A 24,801-nucleotide genomic window follows, 5' to 3' on the forward strand; every position below is an offset into this window, starting at 1 on the left:
TTCATTAGAGGCCAGAGGATGCCCAACCGTTCTAGGAGGCCTCTCTTCCGGACAAGTAATTGGTCTCGCCATCTTGATTCACTCATGTATATTCAGCGATATTACTGCATATTCATGACCAAGGACGGTCCCAGCACTGCCCCCTCAGGGGACCTACTCGGGAGGACCTGACTCGCCCCGCCTTCTTCATTACCGATTCTCAGAACAGACCATTTTCCAGAGGGGGGAGAACAGTAATGACAAACTTTTGCTGAAGATGAAAACACACTCCAAACTGGAGTAAAAGCGGCCTATATTTACTCTCGATCCTCCAAACCTTGAATCTCAGTGCGGGAATGAGCAGCTTGAGGAGGTGGAGAGATAAAACTTCCCCTCCCCTCTGTCATTTCAAAAGGTCGCTGAACCGGGGAGTCGGGAAGGGAGGAGCAACGACTGGAGCGCGCGTCCCGTGCAGGCCAGCGCAAGCAACCCCGTAGCGCAAGGGAGGGCGGGAAAGGAAGGGGCGGAGATGCAGGGGCGAATCTATAAAAGGCGTCATTCGGTCAGTTCGCTTCTCAGAAGCGCCGAGAGCGCGGCCGGGACGGTTGGAGAAGAAGGTGGCTCCCGGGCGGGGGAGAGACAAACTGCCGTAACCTCTGCCGTTCAGGATCCCGGTTAATTATTTATTCGCTACCCCTTTTCTTCCCCCCCCCAAGCCTTTTCCTTCCCCCTCCTCTTTTTTTTTTCTTTCTGAGAGACGAAAAATCTCCGGAAAGGGGGAGGAAAATTCCTTTCGCTCTTTTTTATTTCCCCGCCTCCTTCCCTCCCCCACCTTTCCTTCCTCCGGCTTTTCCCTCCCAACTTAGGGAAGGTCCTTCCCGGTGGCCGCCCCGACGGGGTCTGAGCTCTTAGGCGGAGGCGGCGCAGGCTTTTTGTACTGAGGTTTGCGCCTGCGCAGCGCCTGCCTCCGCGATGCACGGGGGTGGCCCCCCCTCCGGGGACAGCGCATGCCCGCTGCGCACCATCAGGAGAGTGCAGTTCGGAATTCTGAGTCCGGATGAACTGGTAAGCGGCTCTGTCCTCGCACTCTTCCTCTTTCTCGCGCAGCGCGCGGGGTTTGACGTTGGCTGCGGAAACTTGGTGCTTCTCTCTGCCTCTAGTGACAGGCAGTGGGGATGGGTTAGCAGCTCCAAGGCAATGCGGGGCCCAGCTTCGCGGCTTCCCAGAGTTAAATTTGCTAGGGTGTGAGCCTGGCCACAGGTGAAGCTGGAGAGTGAGAAGAAAGGAGAGAAGGGTGCCTGGCAGCACATCGCAGATACCGACGTTAAACGAAGCCAGACGAGTCCTAGGGGCCTTTCACAAGTTTAGATAAGAAGCCGACCCCCAGATAGTCTCTCCTGTCTACAAATATTAATTGAGCACCTACCATGTGACAGACACAACAGACGTTGGAATAAAGAGCTGAACAAGGACAAGGATCCTACCTTTTAGAGCACTTTCAATGGGAAGGGGCAGGGGAAACGCACAAAAAACATACAAGTAAATGAACAAGATAATTTAGTCAATGGCAATTGTCTTGAATAAAGGGAAACTAATGCGACGGAGAGTCACTGAGGTGAAGCTGCTTTAGATGAGGTGTATCAGGGTTTGGGAAGGCCTGCCTGAGGAGATGGCATTATCTGAATTATAAGAAGCAGCTAGTCATCAAGGCCTAAGGAGTGAATGAACTTGTGTCCCAGGAGCTGAAGTAAGGCCATTGTGTCTGGGATTGGTGCGTGAGAAGGAGAATATTATCCAAATGGGCTGGCTAAGCATGAGGTGGGGCAGACCAGGTGGGGTACTGTAAAAAATGCTAAGGATCTGGATTTAACTTTATTTCTTTAGGAAACCATTGGAAATTGTAAGCAGAAGAGTGACATCAATTTTACGTTAAAAAAACACATAACAAAAACTGCTTTTGTTGCCCTGTGAAGAACCAGTTGGGGAGCACTCTAACCATGGAAGCGGGAGAGACCAGGGAGGGAGATAGTTCTAGTGGAGAGCCGTTGGTGACTTGAACTCCTTTTGTGGAGTGAAGTGGAGGAAGCCAGTTAGCTGGAGAGAATGGAGTTTAATGGCTGTTTGTGGATGGAGACCATTGTGCTGGAGAAGAAGGCTCAGCTCTGTGAAATTTGTGTCTGGAGTTAGAACTTCCTCAATTTACACCATAGCACAGAATAAATTCCAGATAGAATTAAGGTTTAAATCTAAAAATAAAACTATAAAGCACTCAAAGAAATACAGAAGGCTTTTGGGGGCTGATACTAGGGATAGAAACCCTTAATAGTAATGAATTAATTATAGGTACATTTTATTGAGTGCCTATGTAAAAATAAGAGCCACTTCTCTTTATCAGAGACACCATTGGTAGCTAAGAAACATTTGCAATATGACAGACAAGATTAGACTTCTTAATATACAAGGGACATTTAAATATTAGTAAGGAAGGCACACATCTATCTACTAGAAAAATAGGTAAAAGATATGAGTAGGCATTTCACAAAAGTAGTACAAATGGCCAATAAAAACATTACCCTGGCTGAGCAGTTGGTGTCTCAGTTGGTTTGAGCATCGTCCAGTACACCAAAAGGCTGAGGGTTTGATTCTCTGTCAAGGCACATTCATTCCTAGGTTGTGGGTTTTATTCCTGGTGGGTTTTATACCCGGGGTGGGTAAGGGAGGCAGTCAGTCATTGTCTCTCTAAAATCAATAAACATATCCTCAGGTGAGGATTTAAAAGCAATTCAGTTTACTAATAAAAACATGCAAATTAAAAATAATTTTTTCCCTGATGGCAAAAATACTGGGATATAGGCCCTGGGCTGGGTAGTCCAGTTGGTTAAAGTGTCGTCCCCATACACCATGGTTGCAGGTTTCAATCCCTGGTCAAGTGACATAGAAGAATCAACCAGTGAATGCATGAATAATTGGAACAACAAATCGATGCCTCCCTTCCCCTCCTCCTTCCTCCCTTTCTTTCTAAGAATCAATGAATAAAGTAAAAAAATATATATATATATTGGAGTATAGTCCTAGCAGATGTGGGTCAGTGGATTGAGCACTGGCCTGTGAACCAAGGGGGCACAGGTTCGATTCTGGCTCAGGGCACATGCCTGGGCTGTGGGCCAGGTTCCCAGTTAGGGGCATGCAAGGGGCAGCTAATCAGTGTCTGTCTTGCACATTGATGTTTCTCTCCCTCCCTCCCTTCCCCTCCATAGAAATAAATAACATCTTTTTTTTTTCAACTTTTTTTTAAAGATTTTATTTATTTATTTTTAGAGAGGGAACGGGGGGGAGATAGAGAGGGGGGGAAACATCAATTTGCGGTTGCTGGGGGTTATGGCCTGCAACCCAGGCATGTACCCTAGCTGAGAATCGAACCTGTGACACTTTGGTTCACAGCCCACACTCAATCCACTGAGCTACGCCAGCCAGGGCTTAAATAAAATCTTTTTAAAAATGTTAGGATATAGGCATGCTTATACATTGTTGGTAAGAGGATAAATTGATATGACCTTTTTGGAGAGCAGTGACAATTTTACGAGTAGTTTAATGTGCATATTCATTTTCAAAAAACTCAATTTCTCCCCTTGAACATGCCCCTCCTCCAGTCTTGCCTTCAGCAAACAAGCAATGGCTCCAGTATTCATCCAGTTGCTTAAGCCAAAAGCCATCTTTGATTCTTCTCTTACAACCTTTACTCAGTCTGCCAGCCTGTCATTTCTGCCTTTCAAAACATGCCTGGAATCCAGCCATTTATGCTACTGCAACCACCATGGTATACCCCACTATCATCTTTCTCAGAGTATTGCAGTTGCCCTAGCCCCAGTTCTGCAGAGCAGCTAGAGAGATCTCTTCATGTTGCCCTCTTCAAAGGATCCAAACCACTCACTGTGACCTATGAAATCCTGTATTTGGCCCCTGCTTAAGTGCTTCACCATCTCATTACCAATCTTCTCTTTGCTCTTTTTTAACCACATTGATCTGCTTGTTCTTTCAACATTACAAGCTTATTACTACCTCAAGGATTTTGTTATTCACTGTTCCTGGTGCTCAGGACAGCATTGCCCAGACTTCCTCAGGTCTGCTCTTTCACATCATCAGTAAGTTTTTTATCAGATGTCATAAAAAGGGAGCTCTTCCCTGACCACCCTATTTAAATGGCATCCTCCTGCTATCTCCAACTTCATAGCCTGTCACTGACAGGATTAGTTTTTGTTTTGTTAATAGAATGTAAATTTCATAAGAGACTTTGTATTCAGTCTCAGCATCTCAAATAGTGCCTAGTACATAATAGGCATGTAATTAAGTTTGTGAAATAAGTGAGTGAATGAAATAATTGAACAAGTACACAGATACATGTAGAAGTATTTTATTGCAACACTTTGAAAATGACGTTTTAAATTATAAGTTGCCTAAATATTAACTTACTAATAGGAATCCTATTGAATACCTCAGGGTCTATTCACCTTCCCGGTAGGTTAAATCCCAAACTGCTGAGGTAGTACAGCATACTCACGAGCCCAGTGAGAGATTCTAAATTTTCTAGAAGTGCCAGAAGCATGCCCTGGGAACTACTAGTTCCAAGTAGTTCCTTTTCAACATCAGATGGCACCAAATCCCCTCCAATGATGTCATAGTGTCTTGAAACTTGGTTTTTTACAGTTGCTAAAGTCTGGGCAAAATGACTGTAGAACAAGAAATAAGGGTGCAGCTGTCCAGTCAGATTCCAAGATTTCAGAAGTTGTGCAGTGCCCAGCAGGTATCATAGCTAAGTAATTGTGGTTATTTGGGAAATACTTTAATATATTTACAATGTTTTTCTCAATTTATGTGTTGTTTTGTTTTGCAAATGGCTATTAAGTTGGTAGGACATAGATATTCAAGTTGTTTGGATCTAGGTACTTAGTGGATCCCTTTTGGCCTAGGGAGTGCTGCGAAAATTACTGAGACACGAGGGGTACTGTGAACTAATAAAAGTTTAGGAATCTGGATAAGTGAACAAGTTACTGAACAGTATGCAGAATGAGGCCCTATTTATGCAAAAATGGGAACATATTTTTACTTTTAGAAATGTGAAAAGCTGTTCATAAAAATTACAGGGGTCATAGCTTGCAGTTTATATAATATAGTACACCTGTATTTTGAGATAATAACATTTCCACTTTTGGTAGGAGGATGGATGGGTAAGGGCCCTCTTGTGGAACTGATAGTATTTAAAGGTAGAATATTTTTCATATCAAGGTACTGAGGGATCTGAGAATCAGCTGCAAGATAGCTGTTGTCTTTGCTGTTAAAAGATACGTTTGGATGTTGCCTGGTAAGGGGAAAGAAGCCAGGAAGTTTGATGCTAGGGTTTTATAAAAAGCTGTGCAAAGTTGGAGGAAATGGGTGCTTAATTACATTTGAAGGAGTTGACTCCTATTCATTAAAAGCAACTGTCTTCCAGGGAAAGCTTAATTTATTTATACCCCAGCTTACTCCAATAAGGATTTAGGACAAGGGCTCAGTGAGAGGTTTAAAACTTTCATTTTAGGTGATGTAGTCTACATTGGTAAATCAGGAAATTATTCTCTTCTTCAAATTATTTATAATCTAATGAGGGATTTCCCATACAACAAATATTGTCTGAATCCTTACCATGTGCTAGTGACTGTGCTAGGTGCTAAGGATGTAAAGATGAATGACACATGATCCTTGCCTTCCAAGGTTACAATCCAGTGGGAGAGACACGTGTGTAAACAGGTAATTACAGCTGGGCTGGAGACCTTGCTAGGGTGTGGATAAGGCTAGGAAGAGTCAGAGAAGACTGAAGAGGTGACATCTGAATTGGGTCTTAGAAACCAAAAAGGAGTTTACTGGAAAGGAGGTGGCATGTGAAGAAAAGGAATTTTGAAAAATCTATTGCAGTTGGAGCATAAATGGAGTGGGGAGGTTCCAATTAAGCTGAGAGCATTGAAGCCAAGGTGTAAGGAACTTGTGTACTTGCTAAAGGCAGGGGAAAGAGATAAAGTTTTTACTAACAATCTATGGTACACCTTTTGTTCTGTGACCTCAGGGGCACTTGGGACCAGCCACTCCTCAGGAGTCTTAACATTTATCATGTGGGTAGTGAGACCTAGTGTTTGGATGAATGGTTGGGGGCTAAAATAGTTTGTTTATAATTCAAAATGACAGTTTGTTTATTGAGGTGGAGGCATAGTCCAGAACATTGCTGGACAGCCCCTGGCCCTGTCTCCATGCCTGGAAGCAGAATTAGTCCTTAGAAGGTGGCTGGCTTGGTGAGCATAAACTTGGAGCAGGGGGAGGTGGAAAGTATTGAATGGGGTTTTCCATGGGTCCTTTTCTAGTAACTAACTCTTTTGGCAGCCAGGTTCAGGCCTGCTTCCACTTTGTTGTATTTCTCATAGGACACAGTGCAGCTGATGAGGTTCCAACTTTGTGAAATCCATCACTCACGAGGCCTGTCTCTGAGATTTCATCAGGTCATCTTGGATGAGCATCATGGTTGCTCAGAACCTCTTTAGCCTTGCGTCTGTAAACCATTTTGGTTTCTATTTGGCAGTGGCCAATCAGATGCATTACGAGGGAATTACTGGTTTGACTGGCAGGAGACAGCTTTCTCTCGATATTTCCAAGTTCTTTGAGGGCACTTCCCTGCTGTGAAGGGTCCTAAGCAGTTCAGTTCAGTTTAACAAACATTTATTGGGAGCCATGGGGTCCAGGATGATAGAAAAATTCTGTTTGCCTGAAAGATGCTTAAAATCTATGGGGAAGACAGACCTCAGTAGATGATTTCATTGCATATGAGATGCATGGTGATAGAGGGGTTACAGAAGCACAGAGGGGTGCCAGTCAGTCTTGTGGGGCTGTGGAAAGGCTTTGAAGAAATAATGTCTGAGCTGAGTCTTTAAATAACAGTTTGTCCTGTGGGGAAGGGCATTCCAAGCATGTGTAAGACCCAGGGGGTACAGCACAGAGCTAGGAGGTAGGGGATCCACAGGGGACTCGGTTACTGATGTGGAAAAAGAGAGGAGATTGGAAATGCCATGAGATCCTTTTTGTAAGTTGTCCTGCTGGTTTGGGGCATCATTCTGAGGACAAGAGGGTATGAAGATTCGATTTCCATTCTAGAGGGAGCACCCCAGTTGTGTGGGTGGATTGGAGAGAGACAGGTTGGTGACATATGGAATGCTCTGATGTAGACCACAAAGAAAAGGCCTGATCCAAGGCAGTGGTAGTAGGGATGGGCAAGAGGGGCAGGATTCAAGAAACATCTAGGAGGTACAAATGACCATAACTTGGTGAATGATTGGATAGTTACATCGTGGGTTTAAGCAGACTAATTAAGTCATTTAAAAACAAAAAACAAAAAACAAGATTGAGCCCTGGGTGGCGTAGCTCAGTGGATTGAGCACGGCTGCAAACCAAAGTGTGGCAGGTTCAATTCCCAGTCAGGGTACATGCCTGGGTTGCAGGCCATGACCCCTAGCAACTGCACATTGATGTTTCTCTCTCTCTTTCTCCCTCCCTTCCCTCTCTAAAAATAAATAAATACAATCTTTTAAAAATTTAAAAAATGATTGTATTTATTTTTAGACAGAGGGGAAGGGAGATAGAAAGAAAGGGAAAGAAACATCAATGTGTGGTTGCCTCTGGCACGCCCCCCACTGGGGACCTGGCCCACAACCCAAGTGTGTACCCTGACTGGGAATCAAACTGGCAACTCTTTGGTTTGCAGGCTGGCACTCAATCCACTGAGTCACACCAGCCAGGGCTTTAGTCCGTAACGTTTATATAGTTCATGATTGATAGGGACAAAATTCCAAACCAGGAGTCTCTGGCCCCAGTTCATACTCTTTCTACTGTTTTTTGCTTGAGGGTAAGAAGGGGTAAGTATTGGTTTGGGGCATGAGTGCTACCATCTTAGATGGGCACTAAAGGAAAAGGAGTGATTTTTTTGGAAAAGGGGGTTTGATTTGTTAATAGGATATCTACAGAGGGTTCAGTAGATAGTTTCATATGTGATTCCAAAGTCCGGAAGAAAGGTGACGCATGGAGGTAGAAGGGTGGGCATCATCAGTATTAGGGAAAATCACAGGGTAGCATATAGGGTGCTATGAGAAGTGTGAATGAACTGAAACCTGGGAAGTAGCAGGGTTTAAGGAGCAGACCAAGGCAGAGGAGCCTGGAACCAGACTATGAGGCAGTACTGCCAGAGAGGTAGGAAGAAAGAATGGTCCCTCTGTAGTGTCTCACAGGCCAACAAGCCAGGGCTGAGGAGAATCTGTCGGGTTCCACAGAGTGGAGCGCATCAGGAGTCGTACAGATGTGGTGGTAGTGGAAGGAGATGCGGTCTTTAGGCAGATAGCTGTGTATAAGCATTCACAATCGCTGCAGTTTGCTGATTTGAAGTTACCCATCTGTTTTTCCAGCATAATGCAGTGGAAAGAATGCACAGGCAAATCCTGGCTCTAACACTTTCTAGTTGCATGACCTTGGGCCTCTCAGATTTATAATCTGTAAAATGGAGACAGTGATGCATAGTTTATAAGTTAGTTACAAAGATAAGAATGAATCAGCTAGCACTGCTCTTAGCATCAAAAAGATGTATCCTACAGGTTAAATAATCATTTTTGCTGCAACATTGTAGAATGGGATGAGCATGTGTTTGGGGACCAGAGAGGGATGGGTTTGACTTCTGCTGGCTCCTTGAGCAAGTCACTTCATGGCCTCAGGTTTTTCATGTCTGAAGGAACAGGAGCTCATTCCTAGATCTGTGGTTAGGGTTAGAGAAACAAGGCACATTAAATATGGTTGGTGCCTGGCATGAAATTGACACTCAGGTTGAAGCTTTTATTACATTCTTCTAAGTTCTTTCTTCTGGAAGTTCAGTGGATCAAAAAGCCTAGCTAATTTTAAGGGGCTTGGTTGTCAGTATATGAAAACTAAAGGTTTCCTCGACCAGCCTCTTAGGCCAGGGCAGAAATTTCTTCTTTAACTCATACACATTTCTTCCATCTCAGCCTTTCTTTCACCAGATTGAGCCAGTGAGTCCTGGCCCCACCCTTCTCAGAATTCTGGCCCTTGCCTCTGCCTTCATCCCATGAGGTTTACTTCTGCTCCAAATAATTTCCACCAGCTTTTCATTCTGGCTCCTGGCTCTCCTGTCTTAGCATCAAATCTCCATCTGAACATGGAAAGTCTCAAGCTGGCCAGGCCCTTGAAGAGGAGGCGGTTACGAGGATAGGGGCAAAGAATACCTAACTTCCCAGAATTGGCAAGGTGCACCTTGAGGCAGGACACCAGTGCTGTTCCGGCAGGAACAGAGGCTCCTCCTACCCACGACTCAGATTCTGAGCTTGATTTCAGCTTTGGGGAAGAAACAAGGCGTTGATTTTTTTTTTTTTGTTAATGTTTCTCAAAACAACTTTAATTTTGCTATTAAAATCCTGTGTATGTTAGCGACGTAGAATTAATCTGGAGAGATGTCTGGTGTCTAGAGGTAGGCGACTACATGGTCTGCCCACCTTACCCCAACTCAGACAGTGACTAAGACGGGCTTTTGACTTGTGATATTCAACTTTGGTATCTCTAGAAGCATACATACACTGACACCCCCCGTCACTGCCCTCACCCCGGGTTAAACCTGGTCAACTTCCTGTAAATAGTTTGTGGTTCTTTAAACGGTTAGTATGTGAAAACTGAAAACTAGGAATCCTATTTAGTTGTTATTGGCCTTTTTTTTTTCTTGCAGAAGCGAATGTCTGTAACAGAGGGTGGTATTAAGTACCCTGAGACAACTGAGGGAGGTCGCCCCAAGCTTGGGGGCCTTATGGATCCGAGGCAGGGGGTGATTGAGCGGACTGGCCGCTGCCAAACATGCGCAGGTGAGATTGGGGGGTTGTTGGTGTGGAATCATGAAGGGGAGGAGAGAGGCTTCAGTCCTTAAAGGAAATCAGGCCTGAGGGGGGGGGACACCTGGAGACCTGGTCTCTAAGGTGTGAGAGCTGGGAGGAAAGTATTAGGTATATGTTCCCACAGGAAACATGACAGAGTGTCCTGGCCACTTTGGCCACATTGAGCTGGCCAAACCTGTGTTTCATGTGGGTTTCCTGGTGAAGACGATGAAAGTTTTGCGCTGTGTCTGCTTCTTCTGCTCCAAATTGCTTGTGGACTCTGTGAGTGGGGGATGGGCCCTGCTTGGGGCGGGGGTACATGGTGGGGGTGCAGAGGAGCATGCCCAACTTACACTGTTCTTCCGTATCTCCAGAACAACCCAAAGATCAAGGACATTTTGGCCAAGTCCAAGGGGCAGCCCAAGAAGCGACTCACACATGTCTATGACCTCTGCAAGGGCAAAAACATCTGTGAGGGTGGGGAGGAGATGGACAACAAGTTTGGTGTGGAGCAGCCTGAAGGCGATGAGGATTTGACCAAAGAAAAGGTAACGGGCTGGCACAGACTATTGGGAGGGAGGGGTCATGAGGTGTCCAGAGGCTGGCCTGGCGTGGAGGAGGTGGCTCGATCTCTGGATTCTAAAGGCCCCTCGCTCTCCTTGGAAGGGCCATGGTGGCTGTGGGCGGTACCAGCCCAGGATCCGGCGCTCAGGCCTGGAGCTGTATGCAGAGTGGAAGCATGTCAACGAGGACTCTCAGGAGAAGAAGATCCTGCTGAGTCCTGAGCGAGTGCACGAGATCTTCAAACGTATCTCAGATGAGGAGTGTTTTGTGCTGGGCATGGAGCCACGCTATGCCCGACCCGAGTGGATGATTGTCACAGTGCTGCCTGTTCCGCCCCTCTCAGTGCGACCCGCTGTTGTGATGCAGGGTTCTGCCCGCAACCAGGTCAGTGGCTTCTGGACTCTGCTTCTCAGCTGAATGGCTAAATGTCTGAAGGGAGGGAGCCCTGGAGTAGGGCAGGGTGAAGGAGCTGGTGGTGAAATGCGGTGTGCATGGATGATGGACAGATCATCGGGCTCTGAAAATACCCTGCCACTTGTCAGCTGTATAACCTTTAACAAGGCCCCTAAGGTGGTTAAAGTTCATGAAGATGCTTCTGTATCTGAAATGAGAGAGCAGACTTGCATCCCAGGGTGACGTGTGGGTGACAGAGGTGCGGTGTGCTGGCATGCCCATGCTGAGAGCTCAGTAGTAGCTGGATCGTGACCACGCTCACTTCCTACTTCAGGATGACCTGACTCACAAACTGGCTGACATCGTGAAGATCAACAATCAGCTTCGGCGAAATGAGCAGAACGGTGCAGCAGCCCATGTCATTGCAGAGGACGTGAAGCTCCTCCAGTTCCATGTGGCCACCATGGTGGACAATGAGCTGCCTGGCTTGCCTCGAGTAAGTCAGCACACTCTGCATGCCCTGTGCACAAGAGGGACAGGGATCGGGGCAAGGGCAGGGGGCCAGCATGAGGCCTCTGAGCTCTGGATGAGGGGCCAGTGCTGACTGCTGGGCTGCCCCCACCCTGTGTTTGCTCACAGGCCATGCAGAAGTCTGGGCGTCCCCTCAAGTCCCTGAAGCAGCGGTTAAAGGGCAAGGAAGGCAGGGTGCGAGGGAATCTGATGGGCAAGCGAGTGGACTTCTCAGCCCGCACTGTCATCACTCCCGACCCCAACCTCTCCATTGACCAGGTTGGCGTGCCTCGCTCCATTGCCGCCAACATGACCTTTGCAGAGATTGTCACCCCCTTCAACATTGACAGGTGTGCTCAATTCAGAAGTCCTGTCTGCAGTTGCGGGAGAGACATGAGGGGAATGGGCTTGGAGTGAATAGAAGGGAGCGTTGAAGTTTAGAAGCCGGACTCCCACTTGGGGCTCTGGGATGAGGAGTGCCAGGAATGGCTTTCTGGGAAGTATTTTTGTTTATTTCACCTCTTTCCTTCCTAGACTTCAGGAACTAGTGCGCAGGGGTAATAGCCAGTACCCAGGGGCCAAGTACATCATCCGAGACAACGGCGATCGCATTGACCTGCGTTTTCACCCTAAGCCCAGTGACCTTCACCTACAGACTGGTTATAAGGCATGTAACAGGCTGGGACCTCTCACCTGAGCAGGAAGCTGTGTAGAATGGGGACCGCTGTGATGGGCCAGCTGAGGCTGTCCTGTTACTAGGATCCAGGCTCCCTGACTCTTTTCAAGAGACTGCTACCCTAGGGTAGCTTGTGGCTGTCAGCCACTGGCATTCTGGGTGGGGATCACATAAACCTGAGGGCAGCATGAGGGACATAGAGGGCAGGGAAGAGAGATCCAGGGAGGAACAGAGCAGAGGCTTCTTGTTTAGAATCTTTTGGTTTTCTCCCCAGAATGAGAACCTTGAGGTTGGTGGGTACTCTCCTTAGACACCCTCAGGACCTGGCCCAGAGAGGGTGGTTGATAAGTGTTTCAAGTGAAGCCATACCACAGTGTCATACGTTTCCATCTACAAAGTATTTTAGGTCCATCATCATTTCATTCTTGGCACACCCCCTTTGCTGAGACTTTCCCACACTTCACCTTCCTAGGTGGAACGGCACATGTGCGATGGAGACATTGTTATCTTCAACCGGCAGCCAACTTTGCATAAAATGTCCATGATGGGACATCGGGTCCGCATCCTCCCCTGGTCTACTTTTCGCTTGAACCTCAGGTCAGTGCCTTGGCTGGGGGAGGCAGACTGGGGCCAGGCTGCTCCCTGAGCTTGCACTGCAGGCGTCTGCCCAGGTATGACTTCTCTCTTCCACTGCAGTGTGACAACCCCATACAATGCCGACTTTGATGGTGATGAGATGAACTTGCACCTGCCACAGTCTCTCGAGACACGGGCGGAGATCCAGGAGCTTGCCATGGTGCCACGCATGATTGTCACTCCCCAGAGCAATCGCCCTGTCATGGGAATTGTGCAGGACACGCTCACTGCAGTGCGCAAATTCACTAAGAGAGATGTCTTCTTAGAACGGGTGTGTGGTCCTAGAGAGGGAACCTGGCTTGGGCAGGCAGGGGGGCCACTGGGCAGTGAGGCCTGTGACTTTTGCCCTGTACTGAGCTGTGAGGCAGAAGGAAAGGGGGTTTGAAAAGATCAGAGGCCAAAAAATGTATATGGCTTTAGCTCCCCATTTAATTCCTCAAAATGTCATGTAATTTCAGCTGTTGTCTGGGGTAGAAAAGGTGAAAGAAAAATAAGTGGCTATGTTGAAATTCTCTTTTTTTATCTACTTCTTTTTTACTTTCACTTATTTCCCAAATTGTTGTAAGTAATGTGTATTTACTGTTTTTAAAAGTCTCATTATGACAATGAATTTTTTAATGAAAATTTCAGAAAACATTCACTTTGCATCTCTGCCTCCAGAAATCTGGCTTCCCCTTGGGCAGGGTAGTCTCTGATGTTTCCAAGCATCGGGGCCAGCAGCTCTCAGTTTCCCTCTTTCTTGCTCTCTGTCTCACAGGGCGAAGTGATGAACCTGCTGATGTTCCTGTCCACGTGGGACGGGAAGGTCCCGCAGCCAGCCATCCTGAAGCCCCGGCCCCTGTGGACAGGCAAACAGATCTTCTCCCTTATCATACCAGGTCACATCAACTGTATCCGTACCCACAGCACCCATCCCGATGATGAGGACAGTGGCCCTTATAAGCACATCTCTCCTGGGGACACTAAAGTAAGGCCTGCCTTCTGGATGTGTGGGGACAGGACTTGGACATGGAAGCCTCAGCAGGGGCTGAGTGGGTGCTTTGTCTGCAGGTGGTGGTGGAGAACGGGGAGTTGATCATGGGCATTCTGTGTAAGAAGTCTTTGGGCACATCAGCCGGCTCCCTGGTCCACATTTCTTACCTAGAGATGGGTCATGACATCACTCGCCTCTTCTATTCCAACATTCAGACTGTCATTAACAATTGGCTCCTCATCGAGGGTAAGTGTAGGGCTCTACCAGGCCCTCCGTTTGATTCTCTCTCCCACTGTTTAGTGTTCTTTCATTCCTTTCTCTTTCCTCTTTAGATTTGGTGTTCCTCCATTCGCTCACTTGGCTGTGATTCAGTCCCATGTTTCTTGGGAGTCCAAAGAAGGTGTTGCTGATGCTTCTCCTTATCTCTAGGTCATACCATTGGCATTGGGGACTCCATTGCTGATTCTAAGACTTACCAGGACATTCAGAACACTATTAAGAAGGCCAAGCAGGATGTAATAGAGGTGAGAGAGGAGGCTGGGCAAAGACTGAGTAAGAATATTTCATGGACTTTGAACTTAATAAGAGTAAAGAGAGTGTCAGGATTAGAGAGAAGGGGGATAAAACAGGGATTGATGTTTCACTGAGAACTCTGCCTCCTCCTTTGCACCCAGGTCATCGAGAAGGCCCATAACAATGAGCTGGAGCCCACCCCCGGGAACACTCTGCGGCAGACGTTTGAGAACCAGGTGAACCGTATTCTCAACGACGCCCGAGACAAGACTGGCTCCTCTGCTCAGAAATCTCTGTCTGAATACAACAACTTTAAGTCTATGGTTGTGTCTGGAGCTAAAGGTTCCAAGATCAACATCTCCCAGGTGGGGAGCCTTGTCTTTCCAGATAGGGGGCCACACTGAAGGTTGGGAGCGGGAGGGAAGGTATGTGTTGCTGGGGGGCAGGGCAGTTGGGGAGAAATACTGGGGACTCGTTTTTAAGGCAAAGGGAGTCAGCCGTGCCCATCTTATCTGTCCCAGGTCATTGCTGTCGTCGGGCAGCAGAACGTGGAAGGTAAGCGGATCCCGTTCGGGTTCAAGCACCGGACTCTGCCGCACTTCATCAAGGATGACTATGGGCCTGAGAGCCGTGGCTTTGTGGAGAACTCCTACCTGGCCGGCCTCACACCCACCGAGTTCTTTTTCCATGCCATGGGGGGCCGTGAAGGGCTCATCGACACTGCCGTCAAGACTGCTGAGACGGGTGAGGCCTTCTGACCCAGGGCCCTCCATGTGCTGGGGCCACGGTAGCACAGGCAGAGAAGCCCCTGGGAGTGGGGGTTCTTGGGCTAAAGTCTTCTGTTCCCAGAGATGTAATTTTGGCGTTTGTGGAAAGAATAGAGACTAAAACTCAAGAGTTAGGCAGATGTTCTTGTCTGATTGTTATAGAGCATTTCAGGATGGCGGATGGAGCCTCGGGGTCTCTGCGTGGGGCTGGTTCCATCTGGGAGTGGACATGGCTCTTAGTGAGAGACCTTAGGGTTGAGAGGCCTACTAGCTGGCTCTTCTGAGGATCAGGTTGCTTAAGGCTCCAGAGTGCTCTTTGGCCTTTGTCATCCTCTTCTTTGCCTTGGGTCCAATAGTTGATTACCTACCCCCCAGGATATATCCAGCGGCGGCTGATCAAGTCCATGGAGTCGGTGATGGTGAAGTATGACGCCACTGTGCGGAACTCCATCAACCAGGTGGTACAGCTGCGCTATGGCGAGGACGGCCTGGCAGGCGAGAGCGTGGAGTTCCAGAACCTGGCTACCCTTAAGCCTTCCAACAAGGCTTTTGAGAAGAAGTAAGGAGGTGGCAGGCGGGTGGTTCTCACTCCTGTGGCTCAGGCCAGAGTTGGAGGATTCCCCTTCCCACACATAGAGGTCACCTGGAATGTGTCTTGTAGTGGGCCTTCCCATGTACAGCCCTTTCCCACCACCCTGACAGCAGCTGTGCTCTGGGGAAGGGTGGATGGAGGGCAGAGTTGAGACCCGTCACCACTTTGTGTCTGGTGATGGAACAAAGCCAGCTTAGAGGGCCTGGCACAGGCTCAGGTCCCACTGGCAGTCCCTGGGCCTAGATCTTCTATTTCCCTGCTCATTATCCTTGTCTCCAAAGCCCTGTTCCTGCAGAATGCGCCCCTTTCCCGGAACCAGGCCCCAGAGCCACCTGGTCCTAGACTCTGCTCTGTTCTCTGCAGGTTCCGCTTTGATTATACCAATGAGAGGGCACTGCGGCGCACTCTGCAGGAGGATCTGGTGAAGGATGTGCTGAGCAACGCACACATTCAGAATGAGCTGGAGCGAGAATTTGAAAGGATGCGTGAGGATCGGGAGGTGCTCAGGGTCATCTTCCCAACTGGGGACAGCAAGGTGCGTGTGAGCAGGAAGGGCTGGGCTGGAGAAGTGCTATTCCTGTGTGACTGTCCCCAGCTTGTGATCCGTCCTCCCTTACCTCCTGCCTCAGGTTGTCCTCCCCTGTAACCTGCTGCGCATGATCTGGAATGCTCAGAAAATCTTCCATATCAACCCTCGCCTTCCCTCCGACCTGCACCCCATCAAGGTGGTAGAGGGTGAGTACCTGCTTTGAGGTGAAACTAGGGGTCAGGAATCTGCTGGGCCATGGTCAACAAACTCGACTCCTCATTTGCCCCCTAGGAGTCAAGGAATTGAGCAAGAAGCTGGTGATCGTGAATGGGGATGACCCACTGAGCCGGCAGGCTCAGGAGAACGCCACACTGCTCTTCAACATTCACCTTCGATCTACGCTGTGTTCCCGCCGCATGGCTGAGGAATTTCGGCTCAGTGGAGAGGCCTTCGACTGGCTGCTTGGAGAGATTGAGTCCAAGTTCAACCAAGCCATTGTGAGTGTTGTCATCACCTCAGGCTTGTTTTTCTCTTTGACCTATTGACTTCTCTGGGCTCTGAAAACAGCCCACCTCTGCCCACAATCACTTAATTATAGCTCTCATTCATTGAGAGTCTGCTGTGTACAAAGACCTGTGTTTGAGGCTTTATGTCTTCGTTCTTCAGTAGTCTTAAAGTTGATCCTGGTAGGGGGGAGGTTTGTTAACACCATGTTGCAGAGATAGGACTGAGCCTTGGGGGAGAGTGTGACTGTGTTTGAGTGATGATCATACAGGAAGTAAGTGGCATAGCTGGGATATGAAATGGGAGTGTTGTTCTTTGTTTTCTTAAAATGCTTGTGGTGTGTAGAATTCTAAGTTAATCGGAGGTAGGGAATTGCAGTAAGCAGAAAAGAGATTTATTGATACTAAAATACATTACCACTGTCTTTAAGGATTTTACAGGGTAATTGAAGGTGAGAAGCATTATAATTATAGGCATGCTTCTGAATTCATTTGATCTAATCCAGTTTTAAAAATGAAGTACTTAAAATACTTTAGAAAATACCACAAAACATGGTTGAAAGAAATTTTAAAAGATTTATATAAATGGAAAGACACTTCATGTTCATGAATTAGAAAACTTGATATATTGTTACATGGCAGTAATCCCCACTGTGATCTACATTCAGTACAATTCCTATCAAATTGCAGTTGCCTTTTTTGCAGAAATGTATAAGCTGATCTTCTAATTAATATGAAAATGTAAGGGACTCATAATAGGCAAAACTGTTTTGAAAAGAACAAAATTGGAGGACTCATACTTCCTGATTTCAACTTCCTACAGAGCTGCAGTAGTCGTGACAGTGTGCTAGTGACATAAAGATATGTGCACAGACCAGTGGAAAACAACCGAGAGTCCTCGTGTTTATGGTCCCCTGGTTTTTGACAAGGGTGCCCAGTCAATGAAATGGCGGAAAGAATAGTCTTTTCAACAAATAGTGCTGGAACAACTGGATAACCACATGCAAAGGAATAAAGTTGAATCCTTACCTCATACCATATACAAAATTTATCTAAAACTATATAAAGGACCTAGATATAAGATCTAAAACAATAAAAAAACTTTTAGCAGAAAACACTGGGGTAAATCTTCATGCCCTTAGATTAGGCAATGGGTTCTTAGGTATGGCACCAAAAGCATGAGCAGCAGCAACAACAAAAATATATAATTGGGAATTCAGTCAAGATTAAAAAGTTATGCGCTTCAGAGAACACCATCAAGAAAATTTAAAGAAAAAAACAATATGGGAGGGGAAATATGTGCAAATCATATATCTGATTTAAGGGCCATCAGAGGACTGTTTCAAGTCAACAGCAAAAAGAAAAAAATGCTGAAGGATTTGAATAGATGTTTCCTCCAAAGGAGAGAGAGAAATGACCAGTAAACACATGAAAAGATGCTCTTTATCATTAGCCATCAGGGAAATGCAAATGAAAAACCCAGGGAACTGCCATTTCATGCCCACTGGAATGGCCAAGATAAAATATAAGGAGACGAGTGTTGGCCAGGACTTGGGCGGAACTCTTACACTGCTGGTGAGAGGGGTGCAGCCACCTTGGAAAATATGGCAGCTCCTCAAAAGTTTAAACACAGCGTTACCACATGACCCAGCAAGTCCCTTCCTGGGAATATACCCAAGAGACTTGAAAGTGTATGTTCTCACAAAATTGTGCATGCAAATGCAGCAGCATTTATAGTAGCTAATGCTGTAGAAACAACGTAAATGTTTGTCCATTGTTGAATGGATAAATCAAACTGGTATGTCCATACAAGGGAATATTATCCCATACTAAAAAGTAATAGGCTATCAAACCATAAAAAGACAGTGAAGAACCTTAAATACGTATGACTACATGAAGAACAGCCAGTCTGAAAAGACCATCTATATTGTATAACTCCAATTAAAAGGTTATATTTCATGGTAAGTGATTATATGTCAATTAAAATAATGCATTGGGGAGCTTCCCATTTAGAAGACTATTACCAAATTAATACTTTAGCACACTTTTAGAAATTTTGGATTTAGGTGATGTGGTGCAAAAACGATGTGTATAAATTGAAACGCTGTCTGAGGGAAGGGGATGATCATATATGACTGATTTTTTTTTTCTTTAAGTCTCTGCGTTTTCCAGGTGCCTCTGTCCCATGTCCTTTAAGAGGAGAAGATAGTCCCAGCTGATTGCGTCTCGCTTTCATTTACCAGAAGAGAGGGGCTTTTTCTGATGCTCTCTTTTCTTACTCCACAGGCCCATCCTGGGGAAATGGTGGGCGCGCTGGCTGCACAGTCCCTTGGAGAACCCGCAACCCAGATGACCTTGAACACCTTCCACTATGCTGGTGTGTCTGCCAAGAACGTGACTCTGGGTGTGCCCCGACTTAAGGAGCTCATCAACATTTCCAAGAAGCCAAAGACCCCCTCACTTACTGTCTTCCTGCTGGGCCAGTCTGCTCGAGATGCTGAGAGAGCCAAGGTAGAACTTGGGGTGGATGGGCTTCCCAGCAGAAAGAAAAGGAGGTGAACACTCTTCCCTTGACTAAAAAGTTTGGGATTCCCTCTATAGGAGGATTTGAAGAGGCGTTCAGGTAGCCCAAATGTGTCATGAATTCCTCTTCTTTTCCAGGACATTCTGTGCCGTCTGGAACATACAACATTGAGGAAGGTGACTGCCAACACAGCCATCTACTATGACCCCAACCCCCAGAGCACGGTGGTGGCAGAGGATCAGGAATGGGTGAATGTCTACTATGAGATGCCTGACTTTGACGTAGCCCGAATCTCTCCTTGGCTTTTGCGAGTGGAGCTGGACCGGAAGCACATGACTGACCGGAAGCTGACAATGGAGCAGATTGCTGAAAAGATCAATGCTGGTAAGGCTGGGAGGGCCAGCCCAACTCAGGTTTGCCTGGGATCCCCCCTCTGTCATGTCACTGCACTCTAGTCTCCAACAAGCCACCTGCCGTCACGACCTTTCATCCACTGGTTCTGCTCCTCCAAGGCATCTTTTCTCCAGTTCCTCTCTGCATTCCCTTTTCTTCTCAGCATTTCCCCTCCCTCTATCCAGAAAAGTGCTATGAGGAGGAGGGGGGAGCTGCAGGTGAACAGCGACCGAGAAGCAAGTCCTATAGATGTGACCTTTCTCATGGCTCCTCCCCACCAGGTTTTGGTGATGATTTGAATTGCATCTTTAACGATGATAATGCAGAAAAGCTGGTGCTCCGTATCCGCATCATGAACAGTGATGAAAACAAGATGCAAGAGGTAAATGGGGCCCAGGAAGAAGTAATGGCTTCCCATGTCACACATGTCAGACATAGGAAGCCTTTAAATCTTGTTCATGATCAAAGAAGTTAAAATGAAAGCATCATTGATGTGCCAGTTACAGCACCTGATGTAGGAGTGGGTAATGGTGGTTAGCAATGATTTTAAAAACTTGTAGCAGCGAAATCTCTGAAATCTGAAGTAGCAGTCACATAGATAAGAGCCGATAGTGTTGAAGTGGGCTCATCTTCATAGCCCTGTCATTGGCTCTCTCCTCCCCTGGTGCTCCTGCGTGAGGGCAGGGACTAGAGCGGGGGGCAGGGCAGACAGAAGTTGACATGCCCTGGGTAGAGTGGTGTGAGAGCAGGTATAACAAGACTCAAGAAAATGTTTGACCTGTGACTTCACTCTTGGGCATGGCTCCTAGAAAATTGTTTAGCAGGTGTGGGTGGCTGGTGGTTTAATGTAAACTCAACATTTCTACTATGGAAATGTTGGAGAATAGTTCACTGGAACTGGAGAGGGTGGAGTTTGGGGCCTTTACTTGACTGTTAGGTCCCCGAGGAGGCTATATTTTGGGGTGAGCCTGGGAAGGGACCAGAAAATTCCAGGAGTGCTCACCTCACTCTTGTTGTAGGAAGAAGAGGTGGTGGACAAGATGGATGACGATGTTTTCCTGCGCTGCATTGAGTCCAACATGCTGACAGATATGACCCTGCAGGGTATCGAGCAGATCAGCAAGGTCAGCCATTCCCTCCCCAGCATCCCTCCCACCTCCCACTTCTCTCCCTCCCACCTCAGCCCCGCCCTACCTGAACTCACTGTGCCCCCTCCAGGTGTACATGCACTTGCCACAGACAGACAATAAGAAGAAGATCATAATCACCGAGGATGGGGAATTCAAGGCCCTGCAAGAGTGGATTCTGGAGACCGACGGCGTGAGCTTGATGCGGGTGCTGAGTGAGAAGGACGTGGACCCTGTGCGCACCACGTCCAATGATATTGTGGAAATCTTTACGGTGAGCCCCTTGCAGCCCCACTGCCCAGCAATCTGTCCTGGGTCTCTGGCTCAAGGCCCCTCCCTGGATGCCCTGGCAACTGTTGCATTCTCTTCTCTCCGCTCAGGAGATTACCCTTGCTCAGTTTTTTATGCCTGCCACCACTTTGATTCTGGGCTTCACCAACTGCCCCTCTGGATCTGTGTGATGGCAGGAGCTGGAAGCAGAGTACTCTGTCTTGACCCTTCACCCCTAACCCTCACGTCAGGTATTGGGTATTGAAGCCGTACGGAAGGCCTTGGAGCGGGAGCTGTACCACGTCATCTCCTTTGATGGTTCCTACGTTAATTACCGGCATTTGGCTCTCTTGTGTGATACCATGACCTGTCGTGGCCACTTGATGGCTATCACGCGACATGGAGTCAACCGCCAGGATACTGGACCTCTCATGAAATGCTCCTTTGAGGAAACGGTAATGGCAGAACTTCTGAATGGGGGGGGAAGGAGAGAGCTAAAGAAAGGAGTGCTGTGGGAAGCAGGGCGTCCACCAAAGTGATGGATGTGGGCATTGGTGCTGGTCTTGCCTCTGTTGGGTGGGTGGGCTGTACGAGGGTGGAATAGCTCTGGAGTGCTGTGTGGAGGGATCTAATGGGGTCACCCCCTCTTCCGGTTGTTCAGGTGGATGTGCTCATGGAAGCAGCTGCCCATGGAGAGAGCGACCCCATGAAGGGGGTATCTGAGAATATCATGCTGGGCCAGCTAGCTCCAGCTGGCACTGGCTGCTTTGACCTCCTACTCGATGCAGAGAAGTGCAAATATGGCATGGAGATCCCCACCAATATCCCCGGGTTGGGTGCTGCTGGACGTGAGTATGAGTCTCAGCTGTATGCGACCTGGCTGGGTCTCCGAAGGGGAGGCAGGTCATGGATGGGAGGGTATCCGGTCCCTAGGTGCTATTATTCAGAAGTCACTGTGTGTATTTTTGCAGCCACTGGCATGTTCTTCGGCTCAGCACCCAGTCCCATGGGAGGAATTTCTCCGGCCATGACACCCTGGAATCAGGGTGCAACACCAGCCTACGGCGCCTGGTCCCCCAGTGTTGGTGAGTGACCCAGCCCAGGAAGAGAGCCCTTTAGGTGGTTCAAATGGCTTATGGAGAATTACCATGTTGGAATACTGGAAGTCGTGGGGCTCTGGGGAAGGTGTTGGATGGACTCCAACTCTGGTTTTAACTTAACATTTTCTCTTACCTCACAGGGAGTGGAATGACTCCTGGGGCAGCTGGCTTCTCTCCCAGTGCTGCTTCAGATGCTAGTGGCTTCAGCCCAGGTTATTCTCCTGCCTGGTCTCCCACACCTGGCTCCCCAGGCTCACCAGGCCCCTCAAGCCCATACATCCCCTCACCAGGTGAGCTGTCCCTGTCTATCAGTGCCAAATTAATTTCCTTCCTGATCTTTTCTTCTGGGCTAGTCTCTCCATCGCTTAACTCCTTTTGTCTTCTTTCCTACAGGTGGTGCCATGTCCCCCAGCTACTCACCAACATCGCCTGCCTATGAGCCCCGCTCCCCTGGGGGCTACACACCCCAGAGTCCTTCTTATTCCCCCACTTCACCCTCCTACTCACCTACCTCTCCATCCTATTCTCCAACCAGTCCCAATTATAGTCCCACGTCACCCAGCTACTCCCCAACCTCTCCCAGCTACTCCCCCACCTCTCCCAGCTATTCTCCCACCTCTCCCAGTTATTCTCCCACCTCTCCCAGCTACTCTCCAACTTCCCCAAGCTACTCACCCACATCACCTAGCTACTCACCAACCTCTCCCAGCTACTCGCCAACATCTCCCAGCTACTCACCAACCTCTCCCAGTTACTCACCAACCTCTCCCAGCTATTCTCCCACCTCTCCCAGCTACTCACCAACGTCACCCAGCTATTCTCCCACCTCTCCCAGCTACTCACCAACTTCCCCAAGTTATTCACCCACCAGCCCTAACTATTCTCCAACCAGTCCCAATTACACCCCGACATCACCCAGCTATAGCCCAACATCGCCCAGCTACTCACCTACTAGTCCCAACTACACACCAACAAGCCCTAACTACAGCCCAACCTCTCCAAGCTACTCTCCAACTTCCCCCAGCTACTCCCCAACCTCACCAAGCTATTCCCCTTCAAGTCCACGGTATACACCACAGTCTCCAACCTATACCCCGAGTTCTCCCAGCTACAGTCCCAGCTCGCCCAGCTACAGCCCTACCTCACCAAAGTATACCCCAACCAGCCCTTCCTACAGTCCCAGCTCACCAGAGTACACCCCAACCTCTCCCAAGTACTCACCTACCAGCCCGAAATACTCACCCACCTCCCCCAAGTACTCACCTACCAGCCCTACCTATTCACCCACCACCCCAAAATACTCACCAACATCTCCTACTTACTCACCAACCTCTCCAGTCTATACTCCAACCTCCCCCAAGTACTCACCTACTAGCCCTACTTACTCACCCACCTCTCCCAAGTACTCACCCACCAGTCCCACCTATTCACCCACCTCCCCCAAAGGCTCTACCTACTCACCCACTTCCCCTGGCTACTCGCCCACCAGCCCCACCTATAGTCTCACCAGCCCGGCCATCAGCCCTGATGACAGTGATGAGGAGAACTGAGGACGAGCAGGCCCCAGCAGCAGCCGGCTAGGCTGAAGGACAGCCTGGTGGTGCTTGGCAGTCCTCTCACCTCCCTCGGGGGTGCAGGCCCCCAGCCTGGCTCCTTTGTACATAGCTCCTTGTGTCAAAGTTCCCCGTTGAAGTTTTGGTTGTCTCCAGTGAGGCTTTTGTCTTGTTCTCCCCTTGTGCTGTCTCAGAACCCACTCACCTGACTGTGGTGTTCTTCCTGCCCCACCCACCCAGGCCTGTCCCCAGATTGAGGGTTCCTCCTTGCCTGTGGCTTGATTGGGGGTAAAGGGTATTTTAACTTAGGGGGTAGTTCCTGCTCTGGGTCGTTACATCTTATCCTCAAGAACAAAGCTAAAGCTGCCTTTCTGTTTTATTTTTTGAAAGTTAAATAAAGTTTACTAATTTTGACCAAAAGCGTCTATGTCGAGTGTTTAAATTGCTACACAAAAATACCCAGGCCCCTGCTTCCTGCCTGGGCTGCTGTGCCATTTTGTGGGTTTTAGTCACTCTCTGCTAAGGTGGGGAGAGCAGATGGGGTACTCACGCACTGAGCAAACACCTACTATGTGCCAGGCATTGCTCTGTCCTGGGCTTGTGGTCAAACAGATACAACCCTTGTCCTACATTAAAGCAATATTGAACAGAACAGCTTTTTAATACATTTGATGATTATAATACATAATTTGGAAAAGTGTGGGAAGATGTGGTGGTTTCAGGAGCAGAAAAGTTACAACCCTGAACACTACCACCAGGAGGCAGGTTTTCTTTTGGTATTTTTCCTACATGTTTCTCAAGGCACTTCTAACCAGTTTTTGTTATGTCCTCGAACAAACAACAAGAAGATTATGGGTACTGGAGTATGTTTCAAAGCTGAAGTTAAAGGGTTTGGGAGCCAATTTGCTGTATTTAGTTGGGCATTTCATAATGTCTTTCATTAGCACTTAATTCAGATACCAGCTTTCTATATGTCCTCTGCAAGTTATTTCTGGTTTACGTTATTTTTAGTTTGTTTTTTTAAACTAAAATATTTCAAAGAATAGAAAGTGATATGGCCATTTTGTCATGTTTAATTCAGATCTTAAATTGTTTTGAAGAAAATGACTATAAAACAGATACATGTTTATTATAAAAGATCTCCAAACACTATAGAAAGAAATCTCCCCAAGTCCCATTAGCAAGAAACTAGTATTGGTGGTTGGTGAACATAATTCCAGACATTCCTTTATCATATAGAAAGATAGGAATTGTTTAATAA

General features: G+C 47.7%; 1 protein-coding gene across 1 annotated transcript; it reads left to right on the top strand.

The window, feature by feature from the left end:
- Positions 1-570: 570 nt before the first annotated feature.
- POLR2A (RNA polymerase II subunit A) lies at positions 571-23,960 on the top strand. The gene is made up of 29 exons (XM_045824265.1): positions 571-1,044; positions 9,776-9,908; positions 10,063-10,199; positions 10,292-10,465; positions 10,584-10,865; positions 11,209-11,370; positions 11,514-11,734; positions 11,919-12,051; positions 12,533-12,657; positions 12,757-12,967; positions 13,454-13,663; positions 13,747-13,915; positions 14,099-14,193; positions 14,344-14,547; positions 14,704-14,926; positions 15,325-15,508; positions 15,905-16,076; positions 16,171-16,276; positions 16,362-16,567; positions 18,860-19,084; positions 19,235-19,481; positions 19,772-19,872; positions 20,510-20,614; positions 20,709-20,891; positions 21,139-21,342; positions 21,549-21,735; positions 21,859-21,972; positions 22,128-22,277; positions 22,381-23,960. Exons 1-29 carry the CDS (start codon positions 952-954, stop codon positions 23,535-23,537), a joined length of 5,913 nt encoding a protein of 1,970 aa, XP_045680221.1. The 5' UTR covers positions 571-951; the 3' UTR covers positions 23,538-23,960.
- The last annotated feature ends 841 nt before the right edge of the window (positions 23,961-24,801 follow it).

This window comes from Phyllostomus hastatus, unplaced genomic scaffold, assembly GCF_019186645.2.
Source record: "Phyllostomus hastatus isolate PE091 unplaced genomic scaffold, TTU_PhHast_1.1 phas_scaffold_55, whole genome shotgun sequence".
NCBI classification, from domain to species: domain Eukaryota; kingdom Metazoa; phylum Chordata; class Mammalia; order Chiroptera; family Phyllostomidae; genus Phyllostomus; species Phyllostomus hastatus.